General features: G+C 37.3%; 1 protein-coding gene across 1 annotated transcript in view; it reads right to left on the bottom strand.

Annotated features, from left to right (window-relative positions):
- Positions 1-8,123, bottom strand: part of ranbp9 (RAN binding protein 9) — a 36,255-nt gene extending 28,132 nt beyond the window's left edge. Inside the window, exons 1-3 of the mRNA XM_008302721.1 lie at positions 7,412-8,123; positions 4,034-4,145; positions 228-280 (exon numbers count right to left, since the gene is read on the bottom strand). Coding sequence (XP_008300943.1) covers positions 228-280; positions 4,034-4,145; positions 7,412-7,628 — 382 coding nt within the window. The 5' untranslated portion in view covers positions 7,629-8,123. The remainder of the gene's footprint in view (positions 1-227; positions 281-4,033; positions 4,146-7,411) is intronic.
- Between the last annotated feature and the right edge of the window lie 7,928 nt (positions 8,124-16,051).

Genomic DNA, 16,051 nt, shown 5'->3' with positions numbered 1-16,051 from the left:
CCAACCCAAACATGCACATTTAATCAGACAATAAATAGACTAAACATTGAAGCAACTCAGTCGCACCTACATCGAGTACATCCAAGGCAAATCACAGGAAAAATGCAAGCCACAAACATGCAAAAGATTTATTGTATAATATACAGTAGACACACACGCCAACAGACGCACAACAACAGCAGAAACAAACACTGAGAAGAATAAAATGACACAATGTGCCAACTTACCAGGGAGTCTGTTCATGTTTACACCCTGAGCTGAGAGGCCGATGCCCATGTACCTGTGGGACAGACAGAGGAGACACATTTATAAAGAAAGACAGAAGAGTAAATCTGCATTTGCAGTACATACTGAAGTGGCCCAAATCGGACTTTTGTTTTTGCCTCACAGTCCAGTAGAAATAAATACCAAGAACAACAACAGTGAAGGGGGTTGATGGAGAGAAGAGGAAGTTACACATTTGTTGGACATGTGGAGGAGCTACTACTTGATCCATCAAGAAATAGATGGAATCAGATTAAAAAACTCAAACTGAGAATCAAAGTTTGTAATGTGACAATCACCCCAGCAGCTACCAATCAAGTGTTTCTGTTCCTAAACCTCTCAATAGCTTTCATATTCTAACAGCATCATAACTGATGATACTAAAAGCTAGCATGTATGCTATCGTGTAGTATTTACCATTCTAAAGTCAGCATCCTGTGTAGCGCTGAGCTTTGCTCATGTCTGAAGCAGCAATATGGTGCATCTACAGAGTGATGTAAAGTGACCTGTGTTTTCTTCAGGAAAGCAGGCTGGACATGTTGTGGAATTCACCTGAAAGTACTTGAGCCTCATACATCATCCCAGACATTGTACGAACCATCGCTTGCCTCAGTGTGAGCAGCATGTTCTCCCTGTTTTGTGCCCCGAACGTATGAACACGCATGTGGGCCAGAGATTTCTCCAAAAGATAACTCTCCGAAAAGGTGCTTGAAAGACACGTTTCCTGAGCTGCCGTTCCGTTTCTTAATCAGATAACTAAGCTCTTTGAACAAGTTCAACAACTTTATTATTTGTTTTTATAACACTGACTAATTGTGTTATGTTGTCTATCTGTAATACTGCTATCACAAATTTTGATTGGCAAAAGGCCGTAAATTAAAATTCAGCCAGATCATTTCTGTGTCGATTCAGACAGACTTCAGAAAATATGTTGCTCCACCACCTCAGATGTTAGAACCATTTGTCATTTAGGAACCAAAACCAAGATCTGCAATAGTATTTTGATGTGAATTTTGCAAATTTTATGTCAAAATGTGAAAAAAAAAGAACCTTGTTTTGCCACACATCTACTGATGTTAGAGTAGGAACACAATACCACCCTCATTTGAAACTGTTGCACTTATTTCTATTTTCAAGGACCACTAATTGTGTCCTCTGCAGAACTATTCAATTATTTGAATCTGCAGGAAACTGTTCTGTCTGTGTCCTCACCAAACTTCATGGCTGTGGGAGTTTTATGTCTGGAGATATTGAACCTTTAAAATGGCTTCACAATTAAGGGTTGTTTAAAAGACTGAAACTATAAAAAAATAAATAAATAAAATTCAGTCTGAACATAAATTAAATTCCTAAAATTCTGCCAAAATATTTTACAGAACTTAGTTTGGAGGTCTCTTATCAAATAAGTGAACTCTGAGCAAAATCTGAGACAGTAGAAAAACACAAGCATCTGAAATGACACAGACTGACTCAGGTGATGACCGAAGTGATGAGGATTCATCCTCTGGGGATCATGAATGTTGGTGCAAAACGTCAAGAAAAACATCCATCCAATAGCTGTCGAGATTTAAGCTGCAACAATTAGAGTAGGTCCTTGAGGTCATTTAAGGGTTTCGGTTTATCAAATGTCATGATTGACTGCTTTTTGTTGTCTCGTGTTGAGTATTTAGTGGTTCTGGACAAACCAACACATTCAATACCATCATTTGAACTGTTGTATTCATTGACAAAACAATTAGTTGAGAAAATTGATCACTAACTAAAATAATGCTTGGCCATGATTCTATCAGAGACACAAGAGTGTTGGACGGATAATAAGGTCTAAAGAAACATGTAACTGCACCGTTAATTCTTACAGCTTTCAGCTTCATGTATTCTAAACATACAGAAATATGGACACTTTGGGACTCTGACTATCAAAGAATTGATTCACCTTGAGTGAAAGAAGGTTAATTAATTGAAAACAACCATCGAAATCATGTGATTTGTGGCTGTTAAGCAGCAGAATGAACTCCTGTAGATGACTGAAGTCTTATTTTAGGATTACAAATTGACCTCCAGTAGTGAGAAGATTTTAATCATGCTTGCATTTCATTAGACTTTAAAGCCTTTTGTGGTTTCCTGATATGAATCTCTAAAAACAAACAAACAAACAAACCACATTTGCTATCTGCTACTAAACTTGGCTTATGACTCAAAACATGAGGCATGAAAAAATATTCAGAATGGTTTACAGTCTGGAGTCCTACAGAGTTAAAAAAGCATGACCTATATCAGTATTCATGCTGATTCACCTCAAGTGACTAAACACAACCAAAACCTTCCTGCATTTAACATGGTCGAATGTCCACACCTTATAGGAATCTCAATGAGACTAAAATATGCTGTGAGCTTTCACTATGTTTTGAACAAAAACACCATGGCATCCTACTGAAGACAAACTAAACTGCTTTAGCGCTGGGGGTCAACAGATTATCCACCTGGGTATGGATCTACTCTTCAGTGTTTTCTTATTATTGGTATCAGTTTTTAAAACCGATGATAAATGATTCAAAATGCACTACTATCTCTGATGCTTCCTCTTTCTATCTGTAGTCATCACTCTGTGGTCTCAAACAAAATTTCTCTTTTAATCAAACATGTGAAACATAAATAAACAAAAGTATTTCAATGAAGTTTGTGGCTAGAAGTTGGATCATTTTAAATTTTAACAACAAGATTTTCATTTTAACTGCAAAAGAGTATCTGATCCAAATATCAGTCATCGATCTCCTTGATTACTAATAATCAGCATTAGTCAACCCCTATTCATATCTAACCTCTTACTCCAATGAATGAACCAAATTCATAATACAGACATCATGGGAAATTGTTGTGTGTAAAATCCTGATGCGAGTTTACATCTAAAATAAAAAGCCACTACAATAACAGTCAAACTGCTGCAGGGTGAAATCCAGATTAAACCAGCAATCTGTGTGGACTTTATACTTTCATAAACTCTCTATGTTGTGAAAAATCGTATATTGTCCAACACGAGCAGCTTATTAGTTATGATAATTGAGTTTGGAGGCCATTTACACGATTAACAAGATTTAAAGTCAATAACTGTGCTAAAAGAGGATTAAGTTTATCATACACCAGAAAAGAAAATGTAAAATTAATTGTCCCTCCATTTTTGAATTCATCCAGTTTCATGTTTTAGTGTATGAGAAGCCTCACAGGGCCGACAGGGTTCATTAGTGCTGGTGTGCTGTTAGCTAACGGCTAAAATGAGCATGCTAACATGCTTACATGTGCTTGTCAACAGGCCAATATATTCATTAGATCTGCAGTGTTTTCATGTCAGGAGGTAGGAGTTCTGGTGTGCATACATAGCATGTTTATATGCTAACATTTCCCATGTAATACGTTCATGTTCTCCCAAAATGTTAAATCCTAAAGCAAATCTAAACAGTACGCACTGTTGCAAACCATTTAGTACAACAACAAAAAAAAGTATTATGAGGATGCCAACATGTAGCATGTTAACAGAAATTCAGTTTTAAAGGGATGCTGCCATGAAATGAAGTGCCTGAAGTTCTTGAGGGAAATTTTGATGATGAAGACAGCAGCCTGCAAACTTATTAGGATACTTCCAAACAGTTTAAAAACTGCTGAGTTTTTGGATTTTAGACTAAAGACTCTGACAATCTTTATAGTCAAGCTACTAACACCGCTAAAAGTCAGCAAATGTTGTGCTCTTCAGAAATGTGTTGGTCCGTTGTCTTACCCATCTCGGCCTTTACTGATGATCTTCACCTCGAAGTAGTAGACCCCGCAGGCGGCTGGGATGGGGTGGGTGGCCCGTACAGACGCTGCATCTTTGGGGGTTTTTCCATGACCTTCAGTTTGGGGTAGCACACAGACAGGTGGAGTTTATTACAAATGATCATGAGTCATTCAATTATCATAAACGTAAGAACAATGCTGACTGTGAAGACAGGGAGAGATGCTTCTCTGCAGCTACTTATGCTCATGATTTTCACTTTTAAGGATTGTAAGTGGATCTTTTAAGTATTAGTTGCTATGGAGAGAATTAAACTCCAAAAACTGACCATGACAAAGCCATTTTAAGAGGCAGAGAGCATAACTTTGCAGCAGATTTCAATGTCAAAAGGTTCAAAGCCAGAGGAACCGTACCTGCAGGTGATCTGAGAATATTACACTGAACAAATAATGCCAAAGTTACTGTCAGATAGAATCAGAAGAGAGGTGGGGCTTTTGCACACACTATACCATAAACCAGAAACTTTTTACACACTAAGTTTAAACCTATAAAAAAAAAAAAAAAACAGCCTAAAGGCAAATTGTGCTTGTCCCGATATTGATTAAGTATTATTTTCCTTTATTAACTGCATAATTTATGTTACACACAGATTTTTTTTTTGTTCATTGTGTGACACATTTTCCACAGGCTTGTGAGAAGAGGAAACTGGCTTAGTGACACCCAAAGATAATACTGATTAACTAGATTAAATTTTTATAAATACCCTTTGAAGATGAGTCAGTGGTGACGAGATTATCACCTTAAATGCTCTGAATCTGGACCTCCTGTGTTCGGCACTGTGAAGCAGCTCTTCCTGTCAGTCTTCAAAGCTAACATTAGCTCAAGCAGCTACAGTGCAGAGCTGTCAGCAGCATCATCATTAGGGGCCATATATGATGTTTATGCTGAGTAATGCTTAGAGTCATTACAATAGGTGGAAAACTAGGGTGTTGTTGTTAATAAACTTCTAAATGCACTTGGAAATACTGAGTAATGTCCAATGTGCCACTAATAGACTATTGCATGAAATGTAAGATTTTTATTTATTTATTTTTGGGGGAAAAAGCACTCTGGGAGGACCTCAAACAACAGCACTGTTTATGTAAAATCTATAACAAATTTGCACAATTTAATCTCAACTGCAATATTGGTCAGGAAATGAAATCATATTGTTGAGTCCTGTGAGGAAGCATTTCTTATTCCACAGGATGATAAAATTAGGGCCGGTTAGCCGACACGAGCAGGTTCAATCAGTCATGTGGATGAAATTGATCTAAGAATATCCAGAATCTGTTCAAATGTGGAGAATGAACTTCAGTAGATGGGACACAACTTAAACTTCTCACCTCCATTTTACATTTCTGCTTGTGACAAAATGGTTGCTAGATGGATACAGCGTTAAAGTCAGGAAAACACAAAAACTTTAAGGTCACGAACAGTCAAAACAAAGGTTGCAAGATTATTTTTAAAGTCAGTTAAGGTAGTGTTTATTTATTTTTTAATTAAATAATTTATAATCAGAAACTAAAATAGCTGATGATTACTGATGAGTCAGTTAACGGATTATTGGACTGATCGTCTCAGTCTATTCAAGATTCAGATCGCTGTAGTCACGATGATTACCATTATTGTTCTCAGTACACTTTATTTTTTAGTCATGTGGGATTCTCAGACGCTACCGGCACATCTTGTGTAATTGTAACAATAATCCTATTTTCTACCATATATTCCGTCCAGACTTAGTAGTTTTCAGATGTTACACAATCTTTGGATGTGTTGTGTGGAAATGTGAATGACATCACCATGTTTACCTGAATATAAACAGTTATGCTATTTTTTCAACAAAAGTCTCAAAATGGAGCACTGATGTAGTTCTTGGAGCCCTAATTACATTTACAACAACTGTGTATTCATCTGCTTGTGATTTGCTAAATTAATAGATTTATTGTTTGGTTGATGAAATGCCCCAAAGCACAACTTAATATATTAAAATATCTTGTTTAGTCTGGCCAACACTCTGAAACCCAACATTACTCAGCTTCTTGTTATTAATGACTCAGGAAATTAACTAATACTTGCATTTAAGTACCTGGAACTAGTTCATTTCTGTCATTTTTTCCTTAAAATGTACAGAACTTTTTAACTGATTGCTAAAATATGTGCTAATTAAAGGGCAAATCACTCCAGTTCTGGTCCTTATGAGTATTTTATCAATTATCTGTCAGCATTTGGTGCTGGGACACAAGTGACATTTAATTTGAGTAAAATGAATAAGTGACAGATCCTGTTAAGTGGGTTTCACACAACACAGCATTTAGTGATTAATAGCTATGGTGGGTTTTAGATAACATAGGATCCATAATTGATATAACATTGACATTAAAAAAAACCTAGTTAATCATAGATGGCCTGAATTGTTCAGTCTAACACTGTGGAATAACAGTGTTCAGACAGGGTGACTTCTTGAAGTGATCATTTGTTTTTGCTCCCAGGAGGTGCTTCATGTGAAAGTTTTCTGATGTTTGAATGCTAAAGTGCATTTGTGGTGCAAAGACAGAACATTCTAGTTGCAACAAGGAAGAGTGAATGTAGAGGGCCAGCCAGACCCAGAATAGTAGAACACACCCAGGAAGCACAGTTACACCTTTTTTTCTATACTAGCCTCTTCTTGTAGGCCTGCACCAAAAACCCTCTTGGTAGCTTTGCTAAGCAACTAGTCCAACCTGAATGTCAGACAAGACACTTGATATTAAAGCCTCAGCAGAGAAGAACTGCCTCTGCCTAACCTATCATGAATAGCTTCTTCACTGGAAGCCTGATAATTCCTCTGAGTAACTTAGGCCAATCATGATATTTGACACTGTGTATTTCCTGGCATTTAATTACCTAATAATGCTACATTAGCCTACTACAGGCTTGTCTAGCCTTAGTCCATTTTGGCTAACGATATATTTTTGACTCAAGTCGAGCATAAACACCCTCAGATGCACTTTATTAGAGGAGGATTTTTCCATTACATGCGATTGTGTTATATTTCAATCGATAGCTTGACAAACTGTCCGCCGTAGAAGCTTCGTGGTGACAGTTAATGAAGCTGACAAGCTGGTTAACAGGGTAGCACAGTAGCTAACGAGCTAGTAGGTCAATTTTGGCTGTGGATACAGCTCGCCAGCTGGTCGGGTTGCAAGATGTCCTCTGTCTTGTTGTTGATGAAGCTACTAGCCTAGCCTACTTTGTTTTTAGCCACAACGGCAGCTGGCTTTGATCCGCTAACCGTCAGGCTAAGCTAGCGTTAGCATTGGGCAATAAAGTGCTAAACTCGAGTGTGTCTTTGTGTCATACCTTTATAGTGCACACGGAGGTTGTTCTGAGAGAGCCCGATGTAGCTGAACTTGTCCTTCGGGCTCCAGGATCGAGGGAGCGGAGTCTCGTTTTCATTTACGGCTGGATAGAGCCGTCGGAGTCGCTGGTTGAGCTCCTTTTCCTGCTCGTTCAGAGCCGAGTCTCCGTGGACAACAACCGACATCAAAAACCCGCAGCCCGACGACTGTCCAGACATGGCTACGACACGAGTTTTAGTAAAATGGCTTGTCAGCAACAAGCCAGAGCCACTTGTGTCCGTCAGTGTCAAGTTTTAAAGGGGGTTTCGCAAAGCTAGCTAGATAGCAGGCTAAGCTAACTGGCTTCGCTGTTCGCAGAGAGGCAGCCAGTGCTGGTTAGCCGAGAAGCTAACCTGGCTAACGCGCTTAGCTCGGCCAGCAAAGGCAAAGCGATCGCTGAAATGGCTCAGGTTGACATTAGGTGACACAAAGCCACAAATAGAGACGCCAGAAGAAGACGATCTGCCGCGCAGGATCAGAGGAAAGTGGTGAAAAGGCAGAGGAGCAGGTCGGCGCTGGGAGCAAAGTAAGTACGAACGTTAGGCTAGACGGATCGACAAAGTATAATAAGCTCGGCTAGCCTCGATCTTTTGTTTGTTGTCGGAGCGTTATCCGCAAATCTGATTGGCTGAGAGCAGCTCCACTCACTTCCTATGGGAATGTGAAGTAAATACAGGCTGAGCAGTGAATGTACAGCAGCAGGAAGGAGGTGATGAGCTGAAACACACAGGAAACACACTGAACACACGTATAAAGACAACATGCAGATATTCTTCTTCACTGATTTAGAGAAAACATTTAAAAAATATATAATTTCTGTTATGTTTAGAAGGGGTTAAATTTAGCCAGTTGTGCACAAAAAGTTTTTGAACTGTTTGACTGGTGACTTATTCTCAACCAGTGAGTTGATCCACAGCCTGGTCAGGTGTATAAAGCTTTAAATTTAATATTGACAATCAGCCGGATACAGTATATTGAGTCAGAACTATTATTTTAAATATTAAATATTAATGCTGACTAAGTTTAAGGAACCTCAAACAGGAAATGGTGGGTCTTTGTCTGATACTCACCTGTACTGAGCAGCAGTTTTCACATAGGTTGTATTAAATTGTAATATTTACTGAAAAGTCCACAGACTGAGCCATAAGGATGTGTATCGGTGACTTCACCCAACGTACGGTGGTTAAAATAAGTTTGAATGATTTTCCATTTAAAATGCATCTTTATTCAGATGACACAGACAACAACAGAAAGATGAGAAGAGGCGGGTGGATGTTGCAGATCAGTTACCATTTGACGTCCAAAGAAATCGTCTCAGACAGCTCTGAATGTCTGTCAACATGATCCAGTCGACTAAAATGTCTGTCAGCCTCGCCGAGTCCTTCAGGAACAGCGGGACAGTCGACAGGATGGATAGAATTTAATAGAATATTACAAGCTGCCTTTATATTTTCAGTTCAGTATAACTTATCTGTGGGTTTTCAAAGAAGAATGCATTAATATAAAATAAAACAAATAAAAACAGTACATATAAAAATATAAATAAACAAAAAGCTTCACAGGGAATCTCTAGGAATTTTTTTAATTTGCTAGGTTTTTATATGTATTTTTTTAGGGTGACATCTTTCGTTAGAGTCTCAGCTTTAATCTATACATGTATTAAAGTCATGTTAAGTAATATTTTCTATAGTTTTTGTAGGGTTTAAATCCTTAATATGTAAATTCACACCATAAATAACACTGTAGGGTCTTAACTCCAATATTTAAATGCCAATTGTTTTCTATTTCTTTTGACTGGAAAGTACGTTCAACAGCTGTTGTTTTACATGTGACACGTGAATAACAGTGACTGGACTTTATTATCAGCTGTTTTTAAGCCATTCTGTGCATTTTTTTTTATTCTATTTTAATAGCCACTGATAGCACAGTTGACTTTGTCACTATTTTTTTATGCAGCACATTAAAAACAACAGCCGTGGAGCCAGAGCGTTTTCCAGGAGAGGAAAAAATAAATGTACCTAACAAGTTTTAATGTTGAAGTTAAGACCCTGTATGATGTGAATTTACCAGACTAATTCAAATATTAAGGATGAAAAGCTTACAAAATTCTAGAAAGTACAGCTTTACCTGACAGACCCTGCAGCATTTTTAATTATTTTTCTATTTTGTTTTCCACTGGCAGTTTTCTTTACAGCATTATTAACTTGCAAGTCAAGTCTCTGTGTTTTTTTTTTATTTTTATAAAGGGCATTTGAAATGACAGCAGAACAACCAAAGGGTTTTCCAGAACAGAAATGAAACTGGCAAATTTACCTGAAAAGTTTCACTGTTGAGGTTAAGACCCTGAAGTGTTAATTATTATTTGATGTCACCTGAGTAATTTCAACATTACAGCTAAAACCCTGTGAGATTAAATATTTTCCGACTGCCACATTCACTGACTTAAAGTGTTTTTCTATTTCTGTTGGAGAAACATTAACGATCGGAGCTTTTTACATCCAGAAACATCATCTTGGTTAAGAACACGCATGTTGCAGCAGCTTTTAAAGGAACACAAATGAGGTTAATTCAGGGTAATGATACACTATAGAAGACAGCAAGCCAGCCTGTGTTTGTCCCAGTGTCTGCTTAGTGTTATGCTGCCTTTAATTATTGCATAATTAATGTTCTGTACATGATTTTTCCATGTTGTGAAACATTTTCATGGCCGTGTGCTGAGAACATATATGGGTCCAAATTTTAAAAAAGTTTTTGCTCAGTCATATATGATTTGTCTGAATTGTTTATAGCATTAAATATGGATATTTATAAAGATATTCGTGACATTTTAGATATACACTGTCGCCCATAAAGTTGGAATGATTTTAGTTTTCAGACACATTCCTCTTTTTAGTTCTATTTCTACACATTAGTCATCACTTTTGATTAGGTGCAATGATTACACACTGAGTCCCAGAGTGTGACGCCCTGCCCACTATGATATGTCCTGTATGCATGTTATAATATCAATAAAGTTTTGATCCCATTATCTAATAATACTTTTGTTTTTGTGGTACAACTTGTCAAACCTGCTCAATCCGCTATGAAAGGTCCACAAAATAATCTTTTTTTTCCTTTTTTTGTGTTAAAGCATTTTATATTAAAAAGTCTTCTTTATGCTTAGTTTTGTATTATTGTGACATGCAGCTGTTATATATCAAGTATTTGATATATCCTGTATCACAGATACACCTTTCAAATGGCCACAAAGCAGTTCAACAGAAAACTGGTCACCTTGAGGTTAACTCAGGTGAATAGAGAGCAATAGGAGAAGACCTGATATTTATTCATGGAGTAGTTTGTTTGGATTTACGATGATTAATATTCACATAAAGATGCAGTCTGGCAGATTGAACTTCTCCCTCAAACAGGCAAAACAAATCCAAATGTCATATCTAGAAACTATTGAGGACTACTTGCCTCAGATGTTGTTGTGTCATCAGTTATTTATTTGTAATGTGATTAAACAGAAACATTACCAGTCAGTAGGGCTGCAGGGTGGCGCAGTTAGTAGCACTGTTGCCTCGCAGCAAGAAGGTTGCCGGTTCACGTCCTGGTGGGGGCACCGGAATCTTTCTGTGTGGAGTTTGCATGTTCTCCCTGTGCAGTGTGGGTTCTCTCCGGGTTCTCCGGCTTCCTCCCACACAGTCCAAAAACATGTTGAGGTTAATTGGTGATTCTAAATTGTCCGTAGGTGTGAATGTGAGTGTGCTTGGTTGTCTGTCTCTAAGTGTGAACCTGCGATGTGTCCCCTGCCTTCACCCTGAGTCAGCTGGGATAGACTACATTTTAATACTGACAGTTTGTGTTGTTCCCTGACAGTGTTTCTCTGGAATTGGGCTAATCAGGGTGTACAAAGGCAGCAGCTTTTGGTGAAGGTCAGGGAGAGATTGTGGTTGTGATTTAATGCTTATAGAATAAACACATTATACAGTTGAAACCACAAGTTTACATAAACTGTATAAAAAGACATCTAACATTTTTTTTCTCACTGTTTGATATTAAATCAGACTAAACTTTTCTGTTTTAGGTCAGAGAGGATTACCAAAATTATTTCTATTTGCGAAACGCCACAAAAATGAGAGAGATTTTTATTTTTATTTTTTTTGAAGGATTTTTTAAATTACGTTCTTCAAAGTCAGAAGTTTACATACATTTCCTTAGTATTTGCTAGTATTGCTTTTAAACTGTATGACTTGGGTCAAATGTTTTGGGTTTCCTGGCTGAACATGGCTGGACATTCCCATGGTGAGTATAAGTGTTTGAACAGATGAACGTGAAACCTTCAGGCATCTGGAAACTGTGCTCAAAGATGGACCAGACTTATGGAGGTCCACAATTCTCTTCCTGATATCTTGACTGATTTCTTTAGATTTTCCATGTTGTCACAAAAGGAAGCAGTGTGTTTGAGGTGCACCTTCAAATACATCCACAGGTGTGCCTCCAATGAACTCAATGTTGTCAATTAACCTATCAAAAACTTCAAAAGTCATGACATCATCATCTGGGCTTTCCCAAATAGTTTGAAGGCATAGTAGTCTTTGTGTATGTAAACTTCTGACTTTGAAGAGAGTAGTGAAAAAAAAAAATCTCTCTCTCCTTATTCTGGCGTTTAGTAAATAGAAATAATTTTGGTAATCTTAGCTGACCTAAAACAGTTTAGACTGATTTAATGTCAGACAGTGAGAAAAAAAAAGGTTTTATGTATTTTTATACAGTGTATGTAAACTTCTGGTTTCAACTTTATGTCTCATGGTTCAAATGCCTGCAGACATTTTCTGTCTCAAACTTGGGCCTGAACTTGTGTGTTTAGTGACAGACAGATATACATCTGATCAAATTACCACCAACTAATCAACAGTGAATGTCGGGCCTCTCCGGGTCACAAAGATGGTCACTCAGCTTTGTTTACTGAAGTCATTTCAGAGTGAATTAATGGAAACTCACTGAAGAACACAAATATCTGAAAGAAAAGCTCTGCAGTAATGTATTATTCATGTATGCCAGAGAAAGAACTGAAATAAAACACAGGCCTTTAAAACGCTGTGTTGTTTGCAGCTGCTCTGATCACAGTCAGAAAGTGAAGAACAGGCTGAAGGAAGTTTTTCTTCTGGCTTGCAGAGCCTGTGAACGTCCCTCACACCAACATGTGGGAATGTTCATTGCATCACTAAAAAGGAATCTGAAATGATGTTACGCTCCCTGTAGGGAAGCACTTGCTCAGATTCAGACCGGGTCTCCTGGAAAACACAAACGGTCGAAGGCCTGGACTGTTTATCATCAGCCAGACGTGTGTTGGAGAAGCAGAACCAGGACAAAGTGTACTGTGGTTGTTTCACAGCGACAGAAGTCTTGGACTCTAAACCAGTATGGACTGTTTACTCAGGCACAATCTTAAACATGTCTTACTCATATTTTTGTGTTTGGAACGATCACATATCTGATCGTCTCAGATGGTTTCAGTTAAATAACGAAGGCGTCTACCTGACTGTTCCACTGAACTGTTGTCTGTAAATAATATGCCATTAAAACTAGAATCACTGATCAGCTGCTGACAAACTGATGCATCAAACAATCTAATATACTTTATGTGATAATACAACAATCACAGGGCTCACATACAAACTTCACTTTTGATACTTTGAGCTGATTTTTCCCAAAACACTTCTGTACCTTTAGTTTAACAAGATTTTTTAATGCAGGATGTCCACTGGTAATGGAATATTTTAAAAGTTGGGTCAATCCAGTAAAAATCTATAATTTTCCTCCCTCCTGATCTCCTCACAATCAGCTGATTCTTTATCTACAGTAACTTTATTTAGTGAAGCAAATGTTTTACCTTCATACTGTGAATATTTTCAGAGTTCCAGGGCCTTGAAGTCCATAGAGGTGGTTCCAAATGTCACGCTTTTTAATGGACTTTTTCCATCATTTCTGAGCCTCAGAACTTCATCAGTACAGCAGATAGACACATGACATTTTAGGAGGAAAAACACATTTGAGTTCTGGTAAAAAACTGCAACCAGATCAGTTTTGCATCCATCCAGGTGTCAAAATCAAGGACTAAATCTAGTTTCTGGCCTGATTTTTTTCTTTTAGCCGACTTTGTGCATCCATGTGGTGAGATATTTCATAGTTTCAACTGCAAACCTGCACCAGCGAGAAAAATAGTTTTGCTACAGAGTGAATTGTGTCTAGAAGTTGATCCTGGTATCAAATGTAGGTAAGAATGAGACCTTTCATTATCTTTAACTGATTCTAACTCGCCACCATCACACATGCTGATATGACTGAAAAGTTTACCCAGAACCTGGTAGCAACGGTTCCAGGGAAAATATGGTAAGAAATTGCTGGAATATTTTCAAAAACTATAAAAACAACAGCAACATCTGTAAAATTATATTTTTTAAACTAATTTAAATACAGTAAAAATGCATAATTGTATGAACAAAGTACTAAATATAAAAATACAGATTTTTGATGTGGACATTATTTATATTATATATTTTTTGCCATTATATTATATTATAGTTTTGAAGTTTTTTGTGTGTCAATATGTCAAGTAATACCCTTTTCTTTAATTTTACTACATATTATCTGTAATTTAACAACACTGGGAAATTCTGTAAAATAACAGCTCCCTTAATATGCATATTTTTTTCTCTCTCAAATCAAAGCAAATATATGTAAAATATGTCAATAACAAAGACTCTGGATAAACAAACTGCTGCAGGGTCAGAACATGAAGTAAAACCTCAGCAGTGCAGGACAGTTGGTCACAGCGCCCTCTGGTGGTTCAGACTTGACTTCACTGCAGAGAATTAAATATCAATAACAATACGATAAACTACAATGTGGAATAAACTGAACATAACAAAGGTTCTGTTTTTTATTTAAGAATCAGTCTGCCTTAACTGACTGCACAGATGAATAATTTCTTACTATTTGCTCCCCTCAGGTTCTATTTTTTCTTCTACCTCTGAAGTTCTAACAGCAATTCAACATTTCTGTTATTCAGACGTATTTTAGTTGCTAGACTTTAAACTTGAAACATGATACTGAGCACATTAGTCTAGTTTTACCTCTCTGTCTGTGGCAACCCGACTGTTTCAGAATTGATTGTTATTTTTCTTGCTTTTCAGGCTTTTTGAAAACCTTGTCACATGTCAGACTCACAAGCAAAAAGGTCAGTCTGTATAAATTCAACCAAATCTACTGGAAAAAAAGTTTCCAATTAGTCCTCCTCACAATCAGGTAAGACTATAGCAACAGTAAGTTTAGTGAATTTAATGAAGCCATGCAAGGTTTTACCTTCAAACTATGAGTATGTTACAATTACTGGCCCTTGAAGTACGGAGAGGTGGTCGGAAATTTTGTGCTTTTAAATTCACATTATTTTGCAGAGCATTATTGAGCGCTCACAACTAATACATGAGAAAAGACAGCTTCGTGAAATTTTCAGAGATGAAAGGAATCATGAAGGAATCCTGTCTGGAAGATTCTGGTATCAAATGTAGGAAGTTCTGAGGCTCAGAAATAATGGATAAAGTCCATTAAAAAGTGATAAATGTGGACCCTCCTCTATGTACTTTAAGGGCCTGAAACTCTGGAAGTATTCATAGTATGAAGGTAGAACTTTGCTTCACTAATATACAAAAGTTATTGTAGATGATAAAAGAGGTTGAGAGACACTGATTCATTTTTCAGTGACAACACAGATGTCCCTTAAGTTTTGTCAAAGAGCATCTTCTGATTTTAATTGAGTTTTTTAAAAATCATTATTATTTTACATGTCTTTATTATTTTGTTTATCATATATTACAGGAGCACTGTTGAATCACAGCAAGAAGGTTTCCGGTTCGCATCCCGGTGGGGGCGCCGGAATCTTTCTGCGTGGAGTTTGCATGTTCTCCCGGTGCAGCGTGGGTTCTCTCTGGGTTCTCCGGCTTCCTCCCACACGGTTCAAAAACATGTTGAGGTTAATTGGTGATTCTAAATTGTCCGTAGGTGTGAATGTGAGTGTGCTTGGTTGTCTGTCTCTAAGTGTAGCTCTGTGATAGACTGGTGACCTGTCCAGGGTGTCTCCTGCCTTCACCCTGAGTTAGCTGGGATAGACTCCAGCCCCCCACGACTCTAGTGAGGATTAAGCGGTGTATAGATAATGGATGGATGGATTATTATACTATGATTTGATGAAAATAAAAGCCTTTGTCTTGCCTGAAGAACTGAAAGTTATTGTCTAGTTTGGGCTTGGACATATTGATAACACTACATAAAACAAAATTTAAAAAAAACATTCTTAAAGTGAAAGACCCACAAAAGCTGAAACTTTTTTTGCGAAAGTTGTGCTGACATAGAAATGTTGGTAATTGGATCAACTTAATATTGTGTGTAATTTAAAAATTAAATAATAAAATTTCTTATTCACTGATTGATTTGAAGCTAAATTTAAGTTGCACTGACTTAAAAAAAAACTGACTGATAACTTCAGTTTTTCTCCACCATGATTTCAAGATTTCAAGTCCCTTCTGCACACCAGTAAACATAAAAGACAAATTCAAGT

The sequence above is a fragment of the Stegastes partitus genome, unplaced genomic scaffold, assembly GCF_000690725.1.
Source record: "Stegastes partitus isolate 25-593 unplaced genomic scaffold, Stegastes_partitus-1.0.2 Scaffold1862, whole genome shotgun sequence".
NCBI classification, from domain to species: domain Eukaryota; kingdom Metazoa; phylum Chordata; class Actinopteri; family Pomacentridae; genus Stegastes; species Stegastes partitus.
The sequence above is the reverse complement of the archived record's forward strand: the minus strand, read 5'-3'. Positions and strand labels throughout refer to the sequence as shown.